Source organism: Prunus dulcis, chromosome 4 (assembly GCF_902201215.1).
Source record: "Prunus dulcis chromosome 4, ALMONDv2, whole genome shotgun sequence".
Classification (NCBI taxonomy): Eukaryota; Viridiplantae; Streptophyta; class Magnoliopsida; order Rosales; family Rosaceae; genus Prunus; species Prunus dulcis.
This window is the reverse complement of record NC_047653.1, coordinates 2,243,210-2,257,139: the sequence shown is the minus strand read 5'-3', so window position 1 is coordinate 2,257,139 and position 13,930 is coordinate 2,243,210. Positions and strand designations below refer to the sequence as shown.

Below are 13,930 nucleotides of genomic sequence, written 5' to 3'. Positions count from 1 at the left end.
CAAAGCGTGGTTCATTTTGTAATCCAAATCTCATAGCGCAACAAGTGTGCCGACCCAAACAAAAAAAAGTTGAAAAAATAGAGAAAAAAAACACGTCTTGTTAAAAAGGGGGCGAAGTTCATGGGATGCAACACTAGTTTCCAAACAATTATATCAGAAATATGTAATTGCATAAGAGAATTCTTTTATAGACTACTTTCATTCCTTACAAATCACAACCAAATTTGAAAGCACGTTTATGGTCATTCTAATCTTACAACTTTACAATTGCTCCTCAATGCAATCAAACCGTCAAATACTTGGATAACATCACTGAAGCTTAGCCATCAGAAGCCAAAGGAGGGTAAACATCACCAATCATCGAACTTGAATCAGCGGCTTGCCTTTCGGATCTGCTTGACACGATTGAAACCCATTGATGAGACAGGCCATGGCCTCTGCTCAATGTATTGATATCACCCATGAAAGACGGGAAGCAAAACCGGTCAAAACTAGCAAATGATTAGTCCAGATCCACGAAAATCTGCACCAAGTCCAGAAGGCTGGTCAGAACAGAACAATAACCAAAAGCATTTGGTGTTCTAGTTTAGATGCCAAATGCAGTACATCAAAAATCAGGCAGCGCTACGTGTCTGGATGAAACAGTGACAAAAAATGTACCAGCAGATAGATATCTAACAACTTTTTTCTTAGATAAAAAAAGAACCTAACCTCTAAATCTGGCAAGGGTTCGTATGTTTGTTTCTCTCTTGTGTTGAAAATGGTAATTCCTGTGATCCTCTGAACTCCAAGTTGAGTAGCAATAAGGTTCTGCATTGGCAAAGAGCCAAGGAATTACTCACAAAAATGAAAATACCAGAGGCAAATTCTTTTAAATTAATAATCTCAATGTTATATTATTGAAAGATGAAAGGTTAAATCTTATGTGATGGAACATCTAATCAGGTGGTAGATGAGCAAATAATCTTACAACTAGTGGTTAGGGAAAATTTAATGTGTATTACTTCTTATTATTTTCTCTTTCTTCTCTCTGGAATATCAGTTTTCAAAAACTGCAGATAGAAAATATAGAAATAAAGTGTGACTTTAGGCAAAAGGTCAAAATTCATGCTGAGAATGGAGATGACCAGTTTAGGTTGCTGAGCTTAGAAAACTAATCTCAGTACAACAATACATGTACTGACATCTCTATATTGAAATTATCATTGTCAATCATCATCTCCATTGTGATGATCACTTCAACAACAATATTTAAACTGAATCCATAATGTGCTGGTGTAATTATTCTCCGTACCAGATGGAAATCTGTGGAATCAAACGCCTCAACCCTCGGCAAAACCTGTGCATGGATTTTAAATTAACAAATCAATTAGATAAGCAATTGAGCAATAGAGAAATGAAAGAAAATCACCCAAATAAGCCCAATAAAAATGCTTTACTTGACTTGAGATTAGACTTTTACATTAGGAGCATCTATGACTAATGATGCTATCTAAGATGCAAATCGTATATTGAAGCAGACCGTGACACAACATAAAAGGTTATCAATTATGGCATACTCAGCAATTTGAATAACTTAAGCATTACCACTGTTTGAAGACCATTAATCACAACCTTCTTCTCCTCACGTGAGTCATCTTGAGATAACCACACTTCGAAGGGGCCGAGTTCCTTATCTGTCTCATTTGCTAACTTCAAGTGTAGCTGCATGAAGTTTTTACTTCATCAGTTCCAAATCATTATATTAAATTAGTCTGTGACTAATTCTATGAACTGAAGACGGACAAGCAAAGGAGATAAAGAGCAAAGTATAAAGTCCAGTAGCCACTAAACCTCTACTGGTAAATTTAAAATATAGACAATCAAGATGTAGTAATAAGAGACATATAAAACATTCCGAAGAACCAAAATTACCGAAAAGGGTCTTTCCAACTTGATGGCAGATGGTACCTCCACAACATGCAACTCAATATCCTTCCGTATTATGGGCTGCAAAAGAGTATGCCAAGAAGATAAGTAATCCACTTGAAGCTCAAAACATATGTAAACTTCTTTCTGTAGAATTTGTCCGATGAGTTTGAACATAAAAATTAACTTCGTTCTGTGGAAGTTAACATATACGTACTGATAACCACATAAACTAAAATTGGGCACACAATTTGGGCATGCGACAAGTGCAAGCTTGGCCAATGACAGTTCCAGTGAATACAAAAGAAAATTCGGAAATCATATGCCCATTCCATTAGTAGGCATTGCTACAGACAAGGAGCCAAACACTTACATATATAATTTATATATATATATGTTAGACTACAACATGAACTTGTGAATAGACAATATTCAAAAGAAATAGCAGAAGAAAATAAAACTCCACGCAGATATAAAATAAAATAAAATGTAGTGGATCAATGTTAAAAATTGAACACTCACAGTGCCCATAATTTGCTGTGTTTGTAGGCGACCAGGTTCACCCAGATTAGTGCGCCATGTTATCTGAAGTTTACCAAGTATATTGCTTCCCTCAACTTTCGTTTGGGCAGAACCATGTGATTTTAACTGATAAAGATAGTTATGAATTCCTCCACCAGATTTGATGAGAATTGGTGGCTTAAATGTCTCTCTGACATCAAAAGTTCAAAGGAGTGAAAATATCAGTTTTAGATTTTCAAAAATCGAAAAGAAAGAACCAAATTCCAAAATAATTAGTATCATAACCGTGTTTGAGAATTCTTGTCGGAATGGTGTTCGTCAGCTTTTAGAATTTTTGCACTCCAATGCTGAGCGGGCTCAAACTCAACTTGGTCCATAAAAAGATTTGACTTTGTATGATTTTCAATGCAAGCTTCTAAGAATGTGATTTCCTAGGGAGGATAAGTTGAAACAGGTAAATGCTTATATCAAAGTTCATATATTTTACACAAATGAGAGGCATTCAAACGGTTATCAACAAAATCAGAGTTGTTACTTAGGCAGAGAAGAAAGCAGAATTTCAATACAAACAAAACTAAGTAATAGATGAGGAATGCTGTTCAGTGAAACACCTGTTTTGACATCCACATAACTCACACACAATACAATGCGTAAGCTTGGATTCAGTGGCAAAGTTTACAAACTTACAAACAACAGATTAAGTGAACTTCAACGTACCTTAACAACACGGACCTGCAAAATCAAAATCAAGATTTTAAGTTCACTAGTATTAATGAAATGGTTATTTCACAAACGTGATTCGAATTGCACATGCAATTTTCCAGGAGCGTGCATGGACAATACCTTAGTCCTGACTGAGAGCGGATTGGCGACGATGAATTTGAAGAACTGTGGTAGATATTTACGCTCACCATCGCCGTCATAGTACAATGCAGTGCAGACCAACCTAAGAAATTGTAAAGCCCGAACATGTAAACACAAAAAAAAAAAGTGTAAAACATGAATTGTGAGAACAGAGGAGGAGAGTTACGTGTGAGCTCCGAGTTCCTTGACATCATGTTCAACAATGAAGTCATAACGGCCACCTGCGCGTATGGATTCAACCGGCGATTTCGATGTGTCCAACAGCAAAAGCCTCTGCCTTTCTGTTTGCATTTCTGCCTGCAATTTACAAAATTAATAAAAGATTTTAAAAAAATGGAACTAAATTAAAATAGACCAAATAATTATGGATAATTCAGTCTCCAAGAGTTTGAGATTGAAACCTTACCTTGATTATAATGTCCCTGACTTCCAAATTGGCGCTGTTATTGATACTAATGTAGCTACAAAATGTCTCCCCTAGATAAATTGCTCTGCCAAAGTTAAAAATCAAAACTTTATTAACAGATGAAGAAGAGTAAATATGTGTGTGTGAGAGAGAGAGAGAGACCCGAACGCTTGAGGGAGGACGAGGAGGCCAGAGAGGCCGATAGAGTCGGAGGGGTGGTGAAGGAGGAATCTGGAGCGGTAGCTGAGATCGGAGGAGTCGGAGGAGGACACTTGGGAGTGGTGGAGGAGGCGAGGAAGTTGGGCGGAGGCAATTGGGTCGTCGAAGATGTCCTCGCCGACGACGAGATCGGACGGGTCGAGGAGGAGGGGAATGGGGTCAACCTGGAATGAGGGCTTGCACAGCCTCATCACCCTGAACGCCAGCGAGTGGGGTCCACCTTGACCGCTGCTCATCGCTTCCTTCTCCTCTTCGAATCGGATCGGGTTTTGCCAAATTTTCAGACCCAACTTCTTTTCAGAGCACGTATTTGACAGTGCCGGCAACACTGTAATATCATTCACATAAATAAATAGAGATAGTATGAATCTTTTTTGTAAAACAAAAAATGAGAGAGTAATCTCACACACTATACGTAGGCTACTTGAACTTAAGAACTTTCTTGTTGAGGCCCTCTCTGATAGTATAATTCTTTTTAAAATACCAAGTATATATATTATTTCAAGCTTAATTTCAATTTAGTCCCAAAACTCTTAACCAATGGAAAGTTTTTTTTGAAAAAATAATTATTATTATTATAAATAATTATTTTTATTGTTTTTGATGTCTTTAATAATGGATTAACAAATTGCACACAAGTGAATGTAAGTATTGTTTAAAGATGGGTAAGCACATTACGCAACAAATATCATGTCCCAAAGAAAGCACCTCTTGGCTAGAGATGTGAGGTAACTTGTAAGATTCGTGGATGTCGCTTTATAGGCTCATGTTGTGCTGATTGTGGCTTAAGTGAAGGATGTGTCATTCTTAAGGATTGTTCAATTTGTGGGAAGCAAAGTGAACACTAGTCTTCTACGTGCCCAAAACGCAAGTGGAAACATATTCCTTCTGCTTTTACTTGCAACAATTATACTACTTGTTTTAGTTTCAACATTTGTCCTTTGAAATAATAGAGAATGGAGAGTTAATGGTACTCTATGTGAGATCCCACATCTACCAAACGGAGAGGGGGTGATGTGCCTTATATGGCACACCTCGCATCAAAATAGTGGGAGGCCTTTTGGGAGCTCACTGGCTTCGGGTTCGTAGGAACTCCGAAGTTAAGCGAGTTGGAGGCTGGAGCAATCCCAGGATGGGTGACCACCCTGGGAAGTTGCTTCGTGAGCTCCCAGAAACAAAACCGTGCGGGCTGGTGAGAATGTAGCCAGGCCCAAAGCGGACAATATCCTGCTACGGCGGAGCCGGTCCGGGGTGTGCAGTTTGGTATCAGAGCCACTCTGCCGTGTGGTGCGAGTGTGCCGACGAGGACGTCGGATCCCTTAAGGGGGGGTGGATTGTGAGATCCCACATCGACCAAACGGAGAGGGGGTGATGTGCCTTATATGGCACACCTCGCATCAAAATAGTGGGAGGCCTTTTGGGAGCTCACTGGCTTCGGGTTCGTAGGAACTCCGAAGTTAAGCGAGTTGGAGGCTGGAGCAATCCCGGGATGGGTGACCACCCTGGGAAGTTGCTTCGTGAGCTCCCAGAAACAAAACCGTGCGGGCTGGTGAGAATGTAGCCAGGCCCAAAGCGGACAATATCCTGCTACGGCGGAGCCGGTCCGGGGTGTGACACTCTAGAGGTAAAGCAAAAGGTTGATGAAGATTACATGTTAATGACAATTTAACAAATAATGATAAATTTTTATTTTTATTTTAAATGTTTTTAAATAATTATAGACTTGTAGTCTTTATAGACATTAGAGTAACTTATTTCAGGAAAGAAAATGTCCTGACGTGTCTAATTCAACTCCTTTTACATGTGGCCCTGTATCTGTATGGTTGAAGAGATGAGACTGCATACAATATGAGAGGGCTTTTATGTCGTTTGCCATACATGTCATGCTTTAAATGCTTTTGTTTAGAAATGCATATTGCATCCTATCATATTGATATCCACATGATGTATTATTTTTATCTCAAATGAATTGCAATTTGCAGCACATGGTCTATTATATATTCATATGCTTGAAGGTGTGAGAATCCATCTATTTAGAAAATGTCTCAAGTAAAAGGTTGTTCTTCTCTTATGGGGTTAGTGTACTGTATTTTAATTGAAGGACTTGTTAAACAACTAGGCTAGGCATGAATGATCATTGGTATGTGCATTATCATATGGCTTGAATTTAAATAACGAAGATAAAATGCAAAAGTTTAAGAAAAGTTTTAATAATGAGAATGAGTTAAATGTCGAAGAAGATCATATGAAGAATAAGGAGTTAAAATAACATACATTCAAAGATATTAATAAATGTATTAGACAAGTCAAATAGAAAAGGGAAGATTTGGCCTTTTAGATTTTGGAAATAGATTTTGACCCCAACTCCTTTTAGGATCCTCATCCTTAAGAAAATTAGGAAAATAACCCTAGTTAAGGAGGAGATCATTAACTTTGACACTCAATCAGTCTAATTAACGGTGCTATGAACCACATTTTCCCTCATTGACATCAGTAATTGTGGAAATTCTTTGCAGCCGAGATCAATATGTTTTTCCATACCCAAAACAAAACATGTTTTTCTTGTATTTTCAACCAAAAAAAAGGTCTTGCATTATGCTGGAATGCCCAAAATATGATGTTTACCAATCAAAATTTTGACACAAGTTTTCAGTCATTAAATTAATTAGGCTTCAATCAATGGCTAAGATTTAACAAACTAATTATTTCCTTTTTAAATAATTAGATTAGATTGCAAGTTTCTCTTTTATTTTCTGGGAGGTAATTGAAGTTGTTGGAGTGTTGTTTTTATTTTATTTTTGTTGGTGAAATTTGAGGAATGTATATTATGCCAAAATTTTGAATCAGTTTTTGAAAATGATTTCTCTAGTCAAGTTATTTTGGTGTGTGCATGATGGATAACCGATATATAATAATATAGTTATTTATTGATTATTCCTTTTAACTTTTTTGACATCATCACTACATTCTTTTCCTTGATACGCACATACGGGCAATAAAAAAAAAAACTTTTTAGACGGTCATCTAAAAAAATACAATTTCCAAAATAAATTTGAAAAATTGTAAGTCACCATGAAGGAATGGAGGCTAGTCATATGAAATTTAAAAAATAAAAAAACAGTTCCAAAATATATGATAAAGAGAAGCAAACTACTTAAAAAAAAGAAGAAGAAAAAAAAAACCAATGGTTAAAGACAAATTAGAACACAAAAAAATTGTTAAAAACCATGGTCCTGATCCTGAACGAGAGACCAGGAAGGAAGGAGGGACGGACGGTTACTGAGAGAAGGCATGACGGTTAGGTTACCATCCTTTTCCTCTACTACACGGAGAAACCACATTAACTTTCTTTATTTGGGACTCAAAATCACCAAAGAAAGAAAAACTGAAACGCTACTTGAGGAAACGAAATCCGAAAATCAAAACTAGAAAGAAATTAATGCCCTGCTTATTAAAGCAACAGTAATCTCACCACCATGAGCAGAATAGACTATTCGAGCAAGTGTTTTAACATATCACTTGGCAGCTCAAACTCAAAGTCTTTTTTGGAAGGGATATATTTTTGAAATATAAAAATAAGAAGTAATGGAAGTTTTATAAATAAATAAAAATAACCACCACGTTATTTTAACCTTAAAAATATTAAATTTACTTTTGTTTTTTATCTTCATCTCTCTATTTGTTTTTGTGCGTTTAGGGTTTAGAATTTGGAAGACTCCGTTATCGATGGGTGGATCAGTGGGGGATGTGCAATTTAAGGAGCTTGATCACGCGGTCTGGCCCTCGGGGTGTGAGGCTTCGAAGCATATGGACGAGGTTACTTTTCATCTCTAACTGGGTTTTTTCTGGTGTTTTGTGTGTGTGTGTTGGTGTTTTGTTTTTAATCTCCAATTGCTGATAAATATTGTAGGTTGAAGCTGAAGAACAGCCTGAACCTTTTTCGGTTTCTGATGTGCAGTACTCTGCCTTTATGAAGGTATGCTTATTGGGTATAATATATACGTGTTCGCTTGAATTTTGCTGTTGATGAACTTTTGTAACTAATTTCGTTGTTGGCTTGGGTTCTACGATTGTTCTGTATCATGGTCTTCTCTTGGTCATTTTTTTGTTTGTGTTTTCTTTTGTCAGGATGGAACATCAGAAGGTGCAGATCCATCTAGTTTGGCCCATAAAGTTGCTAGGGCTACTCCTGCTCCTGCCAGCCTTGAGACAGTTCAAGAGTTAGCAAAAGAAACTGGATCTTCCCAGGAGCAAAATCAAGCGCAAAATGGCCTTGATGATGCTTTGAAAAGGCTGCTGCAAAAGCTGATTGACTCTAATCGAGTCATGCTTTTCATGAAAGGAACCCCCGAGGAGCCCAAATGTGAATTTAGCAGAATGGCTGTTACTCTTTTGAAGTATTATGAGGTTGAATTTGGAAGTTTTGATCTTCTTAGGGACAATGAAGTCATGGACGGGATACAGAAGTATTCTAACTGGCCACATTTACCACAGATCTACTTCGAAGGGAGGGCTCGTGGTTTCCGTCACATAGAAACTTTAATGAAAGATTGGCCAAGCGAATGCAGTAAAGATGCTTTTGAATAGAATACACAATAGAAAGCACTCAACTTTTGCGAAATGTGATTTTGATTTTGATGGAGAAAAAAAGATATATTAAGGCATTTGCAATGTAATGTTTTGATGCTTAAGGGTGTTTATTTGCCTGGCTAATTTCTGTTTCTATTATGAGTTACTTTTCTTTGAATAGTACACTCTGTTAGTGGACAACAAGGCAAGTGGCTTTGAGATGTTAACCAATTGATCAATGGATAATGAATCTGTTTCAATAATATAATATTCCATTAAGAATTTTTAATGGGATTACTGTCTTAACGTGAAATGAATTATAATATACACTAAACTGTGAACCTGAAATATTATCTAATTTCCTCTCGGAATTCGTTTTTTGAATACTTTAGTGCCTTAACAAGCATAATATGATTTTTAATGATGTTGAAACCAAACAAAAAAGGTTCCAATTTGCATGAACGTATTTCTGCGTATATACCAATGCATTTTGTATATGCATGAGCATATTCCTGTGTAGATGATGGTGAAGAACCCATCAAATCAAGAAAGAAGTTGTAGGTTTGTTCACGAATTCTATGCCGTATTTCACTTCCTCCGTTTTGGCTCTGCGTTGCAATTTGAGTGTTATAATGACTTTAATTTACGTACTTTCTATTTTACAGCAATATCAGAAAAAACTGCAGCCTGCTTCCTTACCAAAATTACTGGATAACAAGCAAGCACATCGTGATGCCTGAGAGGGCATGTGCATACAATAGATTCAAATTGGACGACTGTCAGTTGTACATTTTAGAAACCACATTACAGCTCTATATTATTGTTCTGGCACCAAATGGTTGATTTTGTTTCATTTATGAAATGTGTAAATGAGCAGTTGAGGGGAAGATTGCCTCCATTGTTAAAGAAGAAGAAAAGCATGGAAAACCCAAGTTGGAGAAGTTGTTGTCATGCCTGGCTTGATTGATGTGTAAGATACCACAATAAATTTTCTCACTGTGTCTTTTTCTATTTAATCACAACACAAAGGTTTTCATTGGAATTCCCTGGGATTACTACGTTGATTGACATGCCTCTAAATAGTGATCCATCAACTGTTTCTAGAGAGACTTTGGAGCTCAAGATTAAGGCCGCAGAGAACAGAATTTACATTGATGTTGGTATCCTCTTAAAAACTCTCTCTCTCTCTCTCTCTCTCTCTCTCTCTCTCTCTCTCTCTCTCTCTCTCTCTCTCTATATATATATATATATATATACTAAAACTTTTGAGAACTACTGGTTTTTACATACGAACTGTTGGCAGGTTTCTGGGGAGGTCTTGTTCCTGAAAACGTGTTCAACGCGTCTGCTCCTGAGGATCTGTTAAAGGCCGGTGTTCTTGGCTTGAAGGTAAACTATTCAAGAAGTGAAAGTGGCACACGTTTTAATAGAATAGTACAAATGCCATGAAGATGAATTTCTGTTTAGAAATTTTGCTGGATGAATAGGACATTATATAATCCTCATCTGACAAATTTTTCCTTGTCTGTTTTCGTAGTCTTCAATGACTTTCCTATGACAAATTCCAGTCATATATTAAGTTTTGTTTCATGAGATTCAGACTGTCATAGAAATATCTGATTTAGCTTGCAAAATAAATTAAGAATGGAATCAATGACTTAATTGTATTGCTGCTTATCCAACTCTATCTGTACTAATTTAATCAGCATAATCAATTATCCATTCGTGATGGCTGAAGACTTGCATGATCATTTGGCTTCCTGAGATGCAATGTTGTTTGCATAACTCTGATGTCTTTTCAAACATCTGTATATTGTTTTCAATTATCTGTTCCTTAGGAGGGGATTGTCTGTACTTGCAAAATACAGAAGGCCTTTACTTGTACATGCAGAGAAACAACTAGATCTCGAAAGCGACTTGGGAGTTGAAGGTGGTACGTTCTTATTCGACATATCTCAAGACCTGGCCGCCTTCATGGTAAGATATTATTGACTTTTGAATGCATGTGACTTGCTATAAGGAAATATCCCTGAATGTATTCTTACATGAAAACTGAGAAAACAAAAATCACCAAAGAATATTCCTGCTCTAATTGAGAAAACAAAAATCTCGAACCAAATGGGAAAATCAAAACTAGAAATTAATGCCCTGCTTATTAAACATGCGTGCTTGACAAAGAAAGGAAAATAATAATAATAAAGATGCGGGGTCTATTAGTTTTTAATGATACTGAAATGGAAAAAAATAATACTGATTAATATGGTTGGTTATTCAATCAAGCCAAACCGCCTATATAAAACGCAAGTAAGAAATCCCCTTCTTTCTTTCTCTCACAGTTCAGTTCACCCTTCTTTCTTTCTCTCACAATTCACCCTAAACCCAAACTCGTTTTTTCTCTCTCACAACCTCAAACCCAAGCACCGAGCTCTACACAACACAGCCATGGACAACGTCTCATCTTTGGAGTGCCTGAAATTGGATTCCCAGTCGGAGGTGCTCGAATAAGGACGCCGGCAGAAAGGATCTTTTCTCGCCAATGATGGTTCCCCTCAATTGCGATACGCCAATAATCGGTATGTACATATGCTTTTTCCTTGCCTCCACTACGTAATATTGCTATTATATCCTCCCTTATGTCCTAGTGCTCCTGTATGCTATTGATTATTGTTTTCAGGGTTTGTGAGGATGACTATATGAAATTTGATTGTTTGGAAATAAAGAAAAAAGTGTTGTTTTTATTTTCATTTTTTTGCTGTAATTAGAGTATATATATTATGCCAACATTTTGAATCAGTTTTTAAAGATGATTTTTCCATCCAAGTTATTTTGGTGTGTGCCTGATGGACATCTGATATGTAATAATATAGTTATTTTGGTGTGTGCCTGATGGATATATGATATGTAATAATATAGTTATTTGTTAATGAAATCATAGATGTCATTCCTTCTAACTTCTTTGACATCATCACCCATTCTTTTCTTCTTCTTTTTAATAAAGCCCTTGCCTCCAGTCAGTCATATTGTTCTATTTGATTTGGAAATACTTTTAGGGTAAAATTATTTGAGTTCATTGCTCCATTTGGTTAATTGAGTGTATTTCTCCCCAAAATAAATAAATAAATAAATAATTTTGTGTTGGGCGTTTCTCTTTTATTTTATGGGAGGTAATTGAAGTTGTTGGACTGTTGTTTTTATTTTATTTTTGTTGGTGAAATTCAAGAATGTATATTATGCCAAAATTTTGAATTAGTTTTTGAAAATGATTTCTCCAGTTAAGTTATTTTGGTGTGCGCATGATGGATAGACGATATATAATAATATAGTTATTTGCTAATCATTCCTTCTAACTTCTTTGACATCATCACCACATTTCCTTTTTTTTTTTCTTTTTCTTTTTTTGGTATTAATAATGTAATTGCATGCAAACAAATATCAAGGTTAAAGAACCAAAGATGACAGAACTAATTGATGAAGATGAAGAACTAATGGATGAAGAACAAATAAATGAAATTAAGACTTTCCTTATTCTACATCGGGGCCCTCCTAGTCCTACTGGTATCTTTCGATATTTTTTGTGTGTAAATATAAGTGATAGTCTAAACTACAAGATAGAATAAGAAAAATAGATAGCCTCCTCTTTCCTAATCCTATTGGTATGCTCTTGATTTTAGAGACAAGAAAGGAAAAAAATGCATGCAGCTTCTTTATTTTATGACATAATATCTTGTATATATGTTAAAAAGATGATTTCTCCAACCAAGTTGTTTTTGTGTTTGCATGATGTATAACCACTGTTTAATAATATTGTTATTTGTTGATGGGGTCATAGATGTCATTTCTTCTAAGTTCTTTTGACATCACCCTTTTTTTTCTTTTTGTATTTAACAATGTAATTGCATGAAAACAGGGAGAAAGGGCGAAGAATCAAAGGCAGAAGAATTTGAGGGTGAAGAATTAGAGGGTGAAGAACTAACACCTGAAGAAATTGGTATCCTTTTGAATTCTTTTTTAAATACAAGCGATAGTCCAAACTACAAGTAGAGTTAGGTTTCTCACACACAGCACTACCAAGGTGTCATGTGAGTTTGAATCTAAGACCATAGGTTTGCTTGTCAAAGCCCTTTTACATTAGGCTAGACCTCTTTGACATATTAATCTTAGAGACAACAAAGGAAAAAAAAGATTAGATAGCCTCCTCCCTCCTAATCTTATTGGTAAGCTTTTGATTTTAGGGACCAAAAAAAAAAAAAAAGCTCCTGCAGCTAATCTATTTACATATATTCATTGACATAATATCTATGTATTTGTCGTTATTCTATGTAATGTGCTTACAATACTTATTTCTGAGTTTTATCATCTTGTGTCATTCATTGTCCTTTTAAAACTAGTAATAATAAATGATTATTTTTATTGCTTTTGTTGTATTTAACAATAGATCAACAAATTGCACACAGGTGAATGTATGTATTGTTTAAAGGTGGGTGAGCACATTACGCAACTATGCCCTTACCAACATCATGTCCCAAAAAATGCAACTCTTGGCGAGGGTTGTGAGCTAATTTGTAAGATTTGAGGATGCCGCTTTATAGGCTCATGTTGTGCTGATTGTGGCCTAAGTGAAGGATGCGCCATTTTCAAGCATTGTTTAATATGTGGGAAGCAAGGTGACCGTTGGCTATCTACGTGCCCAAAACGCGAGGGAAAACATATTCCTTCTGCTTTTACTTGCAACGATTATAATGGTTATTTTACTTTCAACACTCGTGCTTTGAAATAATAGAGAATGGAGAGTTAATGGTACTCCAGAGTTAAAGGAAAAGGGTGATGAAGATTAAATGTTAATGACAATTTAAATGAGAAATTTTTATTTTTATTTTAAATGTTTTTAAATAATTGTAGACTTGTAGTCTTCGTAGAAATCAGAGTAAAATGTCTTGACATGTCTAATTCAACTCCTACATGTGGCCCTGTATCTCTATGGTTGGAGATGAGACTGCATATATACAATAAAAGAAAAAGAGAAAGTAGTGCTCTTTTATGTCGTTTGCCATAAATGTCATGGTTTTGTTTAGCCATGCACTGCTTCCTATCATATAGATCTCAACATGGTGTATTGTTTTTATCGCAAATGATTTGCAATCGTGGTCTATTATATTCGTATGCTTGAAGATGTGAGAATCCATCTATTTAGAAAATGTCTCAAGTAAAATGTGGTTTTTATCTCAACATTTTGTTCCTCTTATGCGGTTAGTATGCTGTATTTTAAATGGAAAACTTGCAAAACAACTAGGCATGATTGACCAATATTGGTATGTGCACCATCATATGGTTTGAATTTAAATAACGAATGTAAAATGCAAAAGTTTAAGAAAAGTTTTAATAATGAGAATGAGTTAAATGTCGAAGAGGCTGGGCTACCCATATCATATGAAGTGTAAGGAG

At 35.9% G+C, this 13,930-nt stretch overlaps 2 protein-coding genes across 2 annotated transcripts; one reads left to right on the top strand and one right to left on the bottom strand.

Annotated features, from left to right (window-relative positions):
- Window positions 1–82: 82 nt before the first annotated feature.
- LOC117623969 (trafficking protein particle complex subunit 13) lies at window positions 83–4,346 on the bottom strand. Its single transcript, XM_034355041.1, has 12 exons — window positions 3,863–4,346; window positions 3,701–3,785; window positions 3,461–3,591; window positions 3,274–3,376; window positions 3,148–3,162; window positions 2,716–2,861; window positions 2,431–2,620; window positions 1,915–1,989; window positions 1,588–1,704; window positions 1,295–1,339; window positions 712–810; window positions 83–523 (listed from the first exon to the last, which is right to left on the bottom strand). Exons 1-12 carry the CDS (start codon window positions 4,153–4,155, stop codon window positions 503–505), a joined length of 1,320 nt encoding a protein of 439 aa, XP_034210932.1. The 5' UTR covers window positions 4,156–4,346; the 3' UTR covers window positions 83–502.
- Window positions 4,347–7,580: 3,234 nt separating this feature from the next.
- Window positions 7,581–8,691, top strand: LOC117626219 (monothiol glutaredoxin-S17). The gene is made up of 3 exons (XM_034357877.1): window positions 7,581–7,735; window positions 7,830–7,895; window positions 8,048–8,691. The coding sequence occupies exons 1-3, from the start codon at window positions 7,646–7,648 to the stop codon at window positions 8,504–8,506; spliced, it is 615 nt and encodes a 204-aa protein (XP_034213768.1). The 5' UTR covers window positions 7,581–7,645; the 3' UTR covers window positions 8,507–8,691.
- Window positions 8,692–13,930: the final 5,239 nt, after the last annotated feature.

Bases quoted from the DNA above. Each gene is read 5' to 3' on its own strand.
- LOC117623969 (XM_034355041.1), bottom strand. From the start codon at position 4,155: ATGAGCAGCGGTCAAGGTGGACCCCACTCGCTGGCGTTCAGGGTGATG. The intron at 3,786-3,862 runs GTCTCTCTCTCT...TAACTTTGGCAG, and splicing joins GTCCTCCCTCAAGCGTTCGG to AGCAATTTATCTAGGGGAGA. The intron at 811-1,294 runs GTACGGAGAATA...TTGCCAATGCAG, and splicing joins ATTCCACAGATTTCCATCTG to AACCTTATTGCTACTCAACT.
- LOC117626219 (XM_034357877.1), top strand. From the start codon at position 7,646: ATGGGTGGATCAGTGGGGGATGTGCAATTTAAGGAGCTTGATCACGCG. The intron at 7,736-7,829 runs GTTACTTTTCAT...TAAATATTGTAG, and splicing joins CTTCGAAGCATATGGACGAG to GTTGAAGCTGAAGAACAGCC. The intron at 7,896-8,047 runs GTATGCTTATTG...TTCTTTTGTCAG, and splicing joins AGTACTCTGCCTTTATGAAG to GATGGAACATCAGAAGGTGC.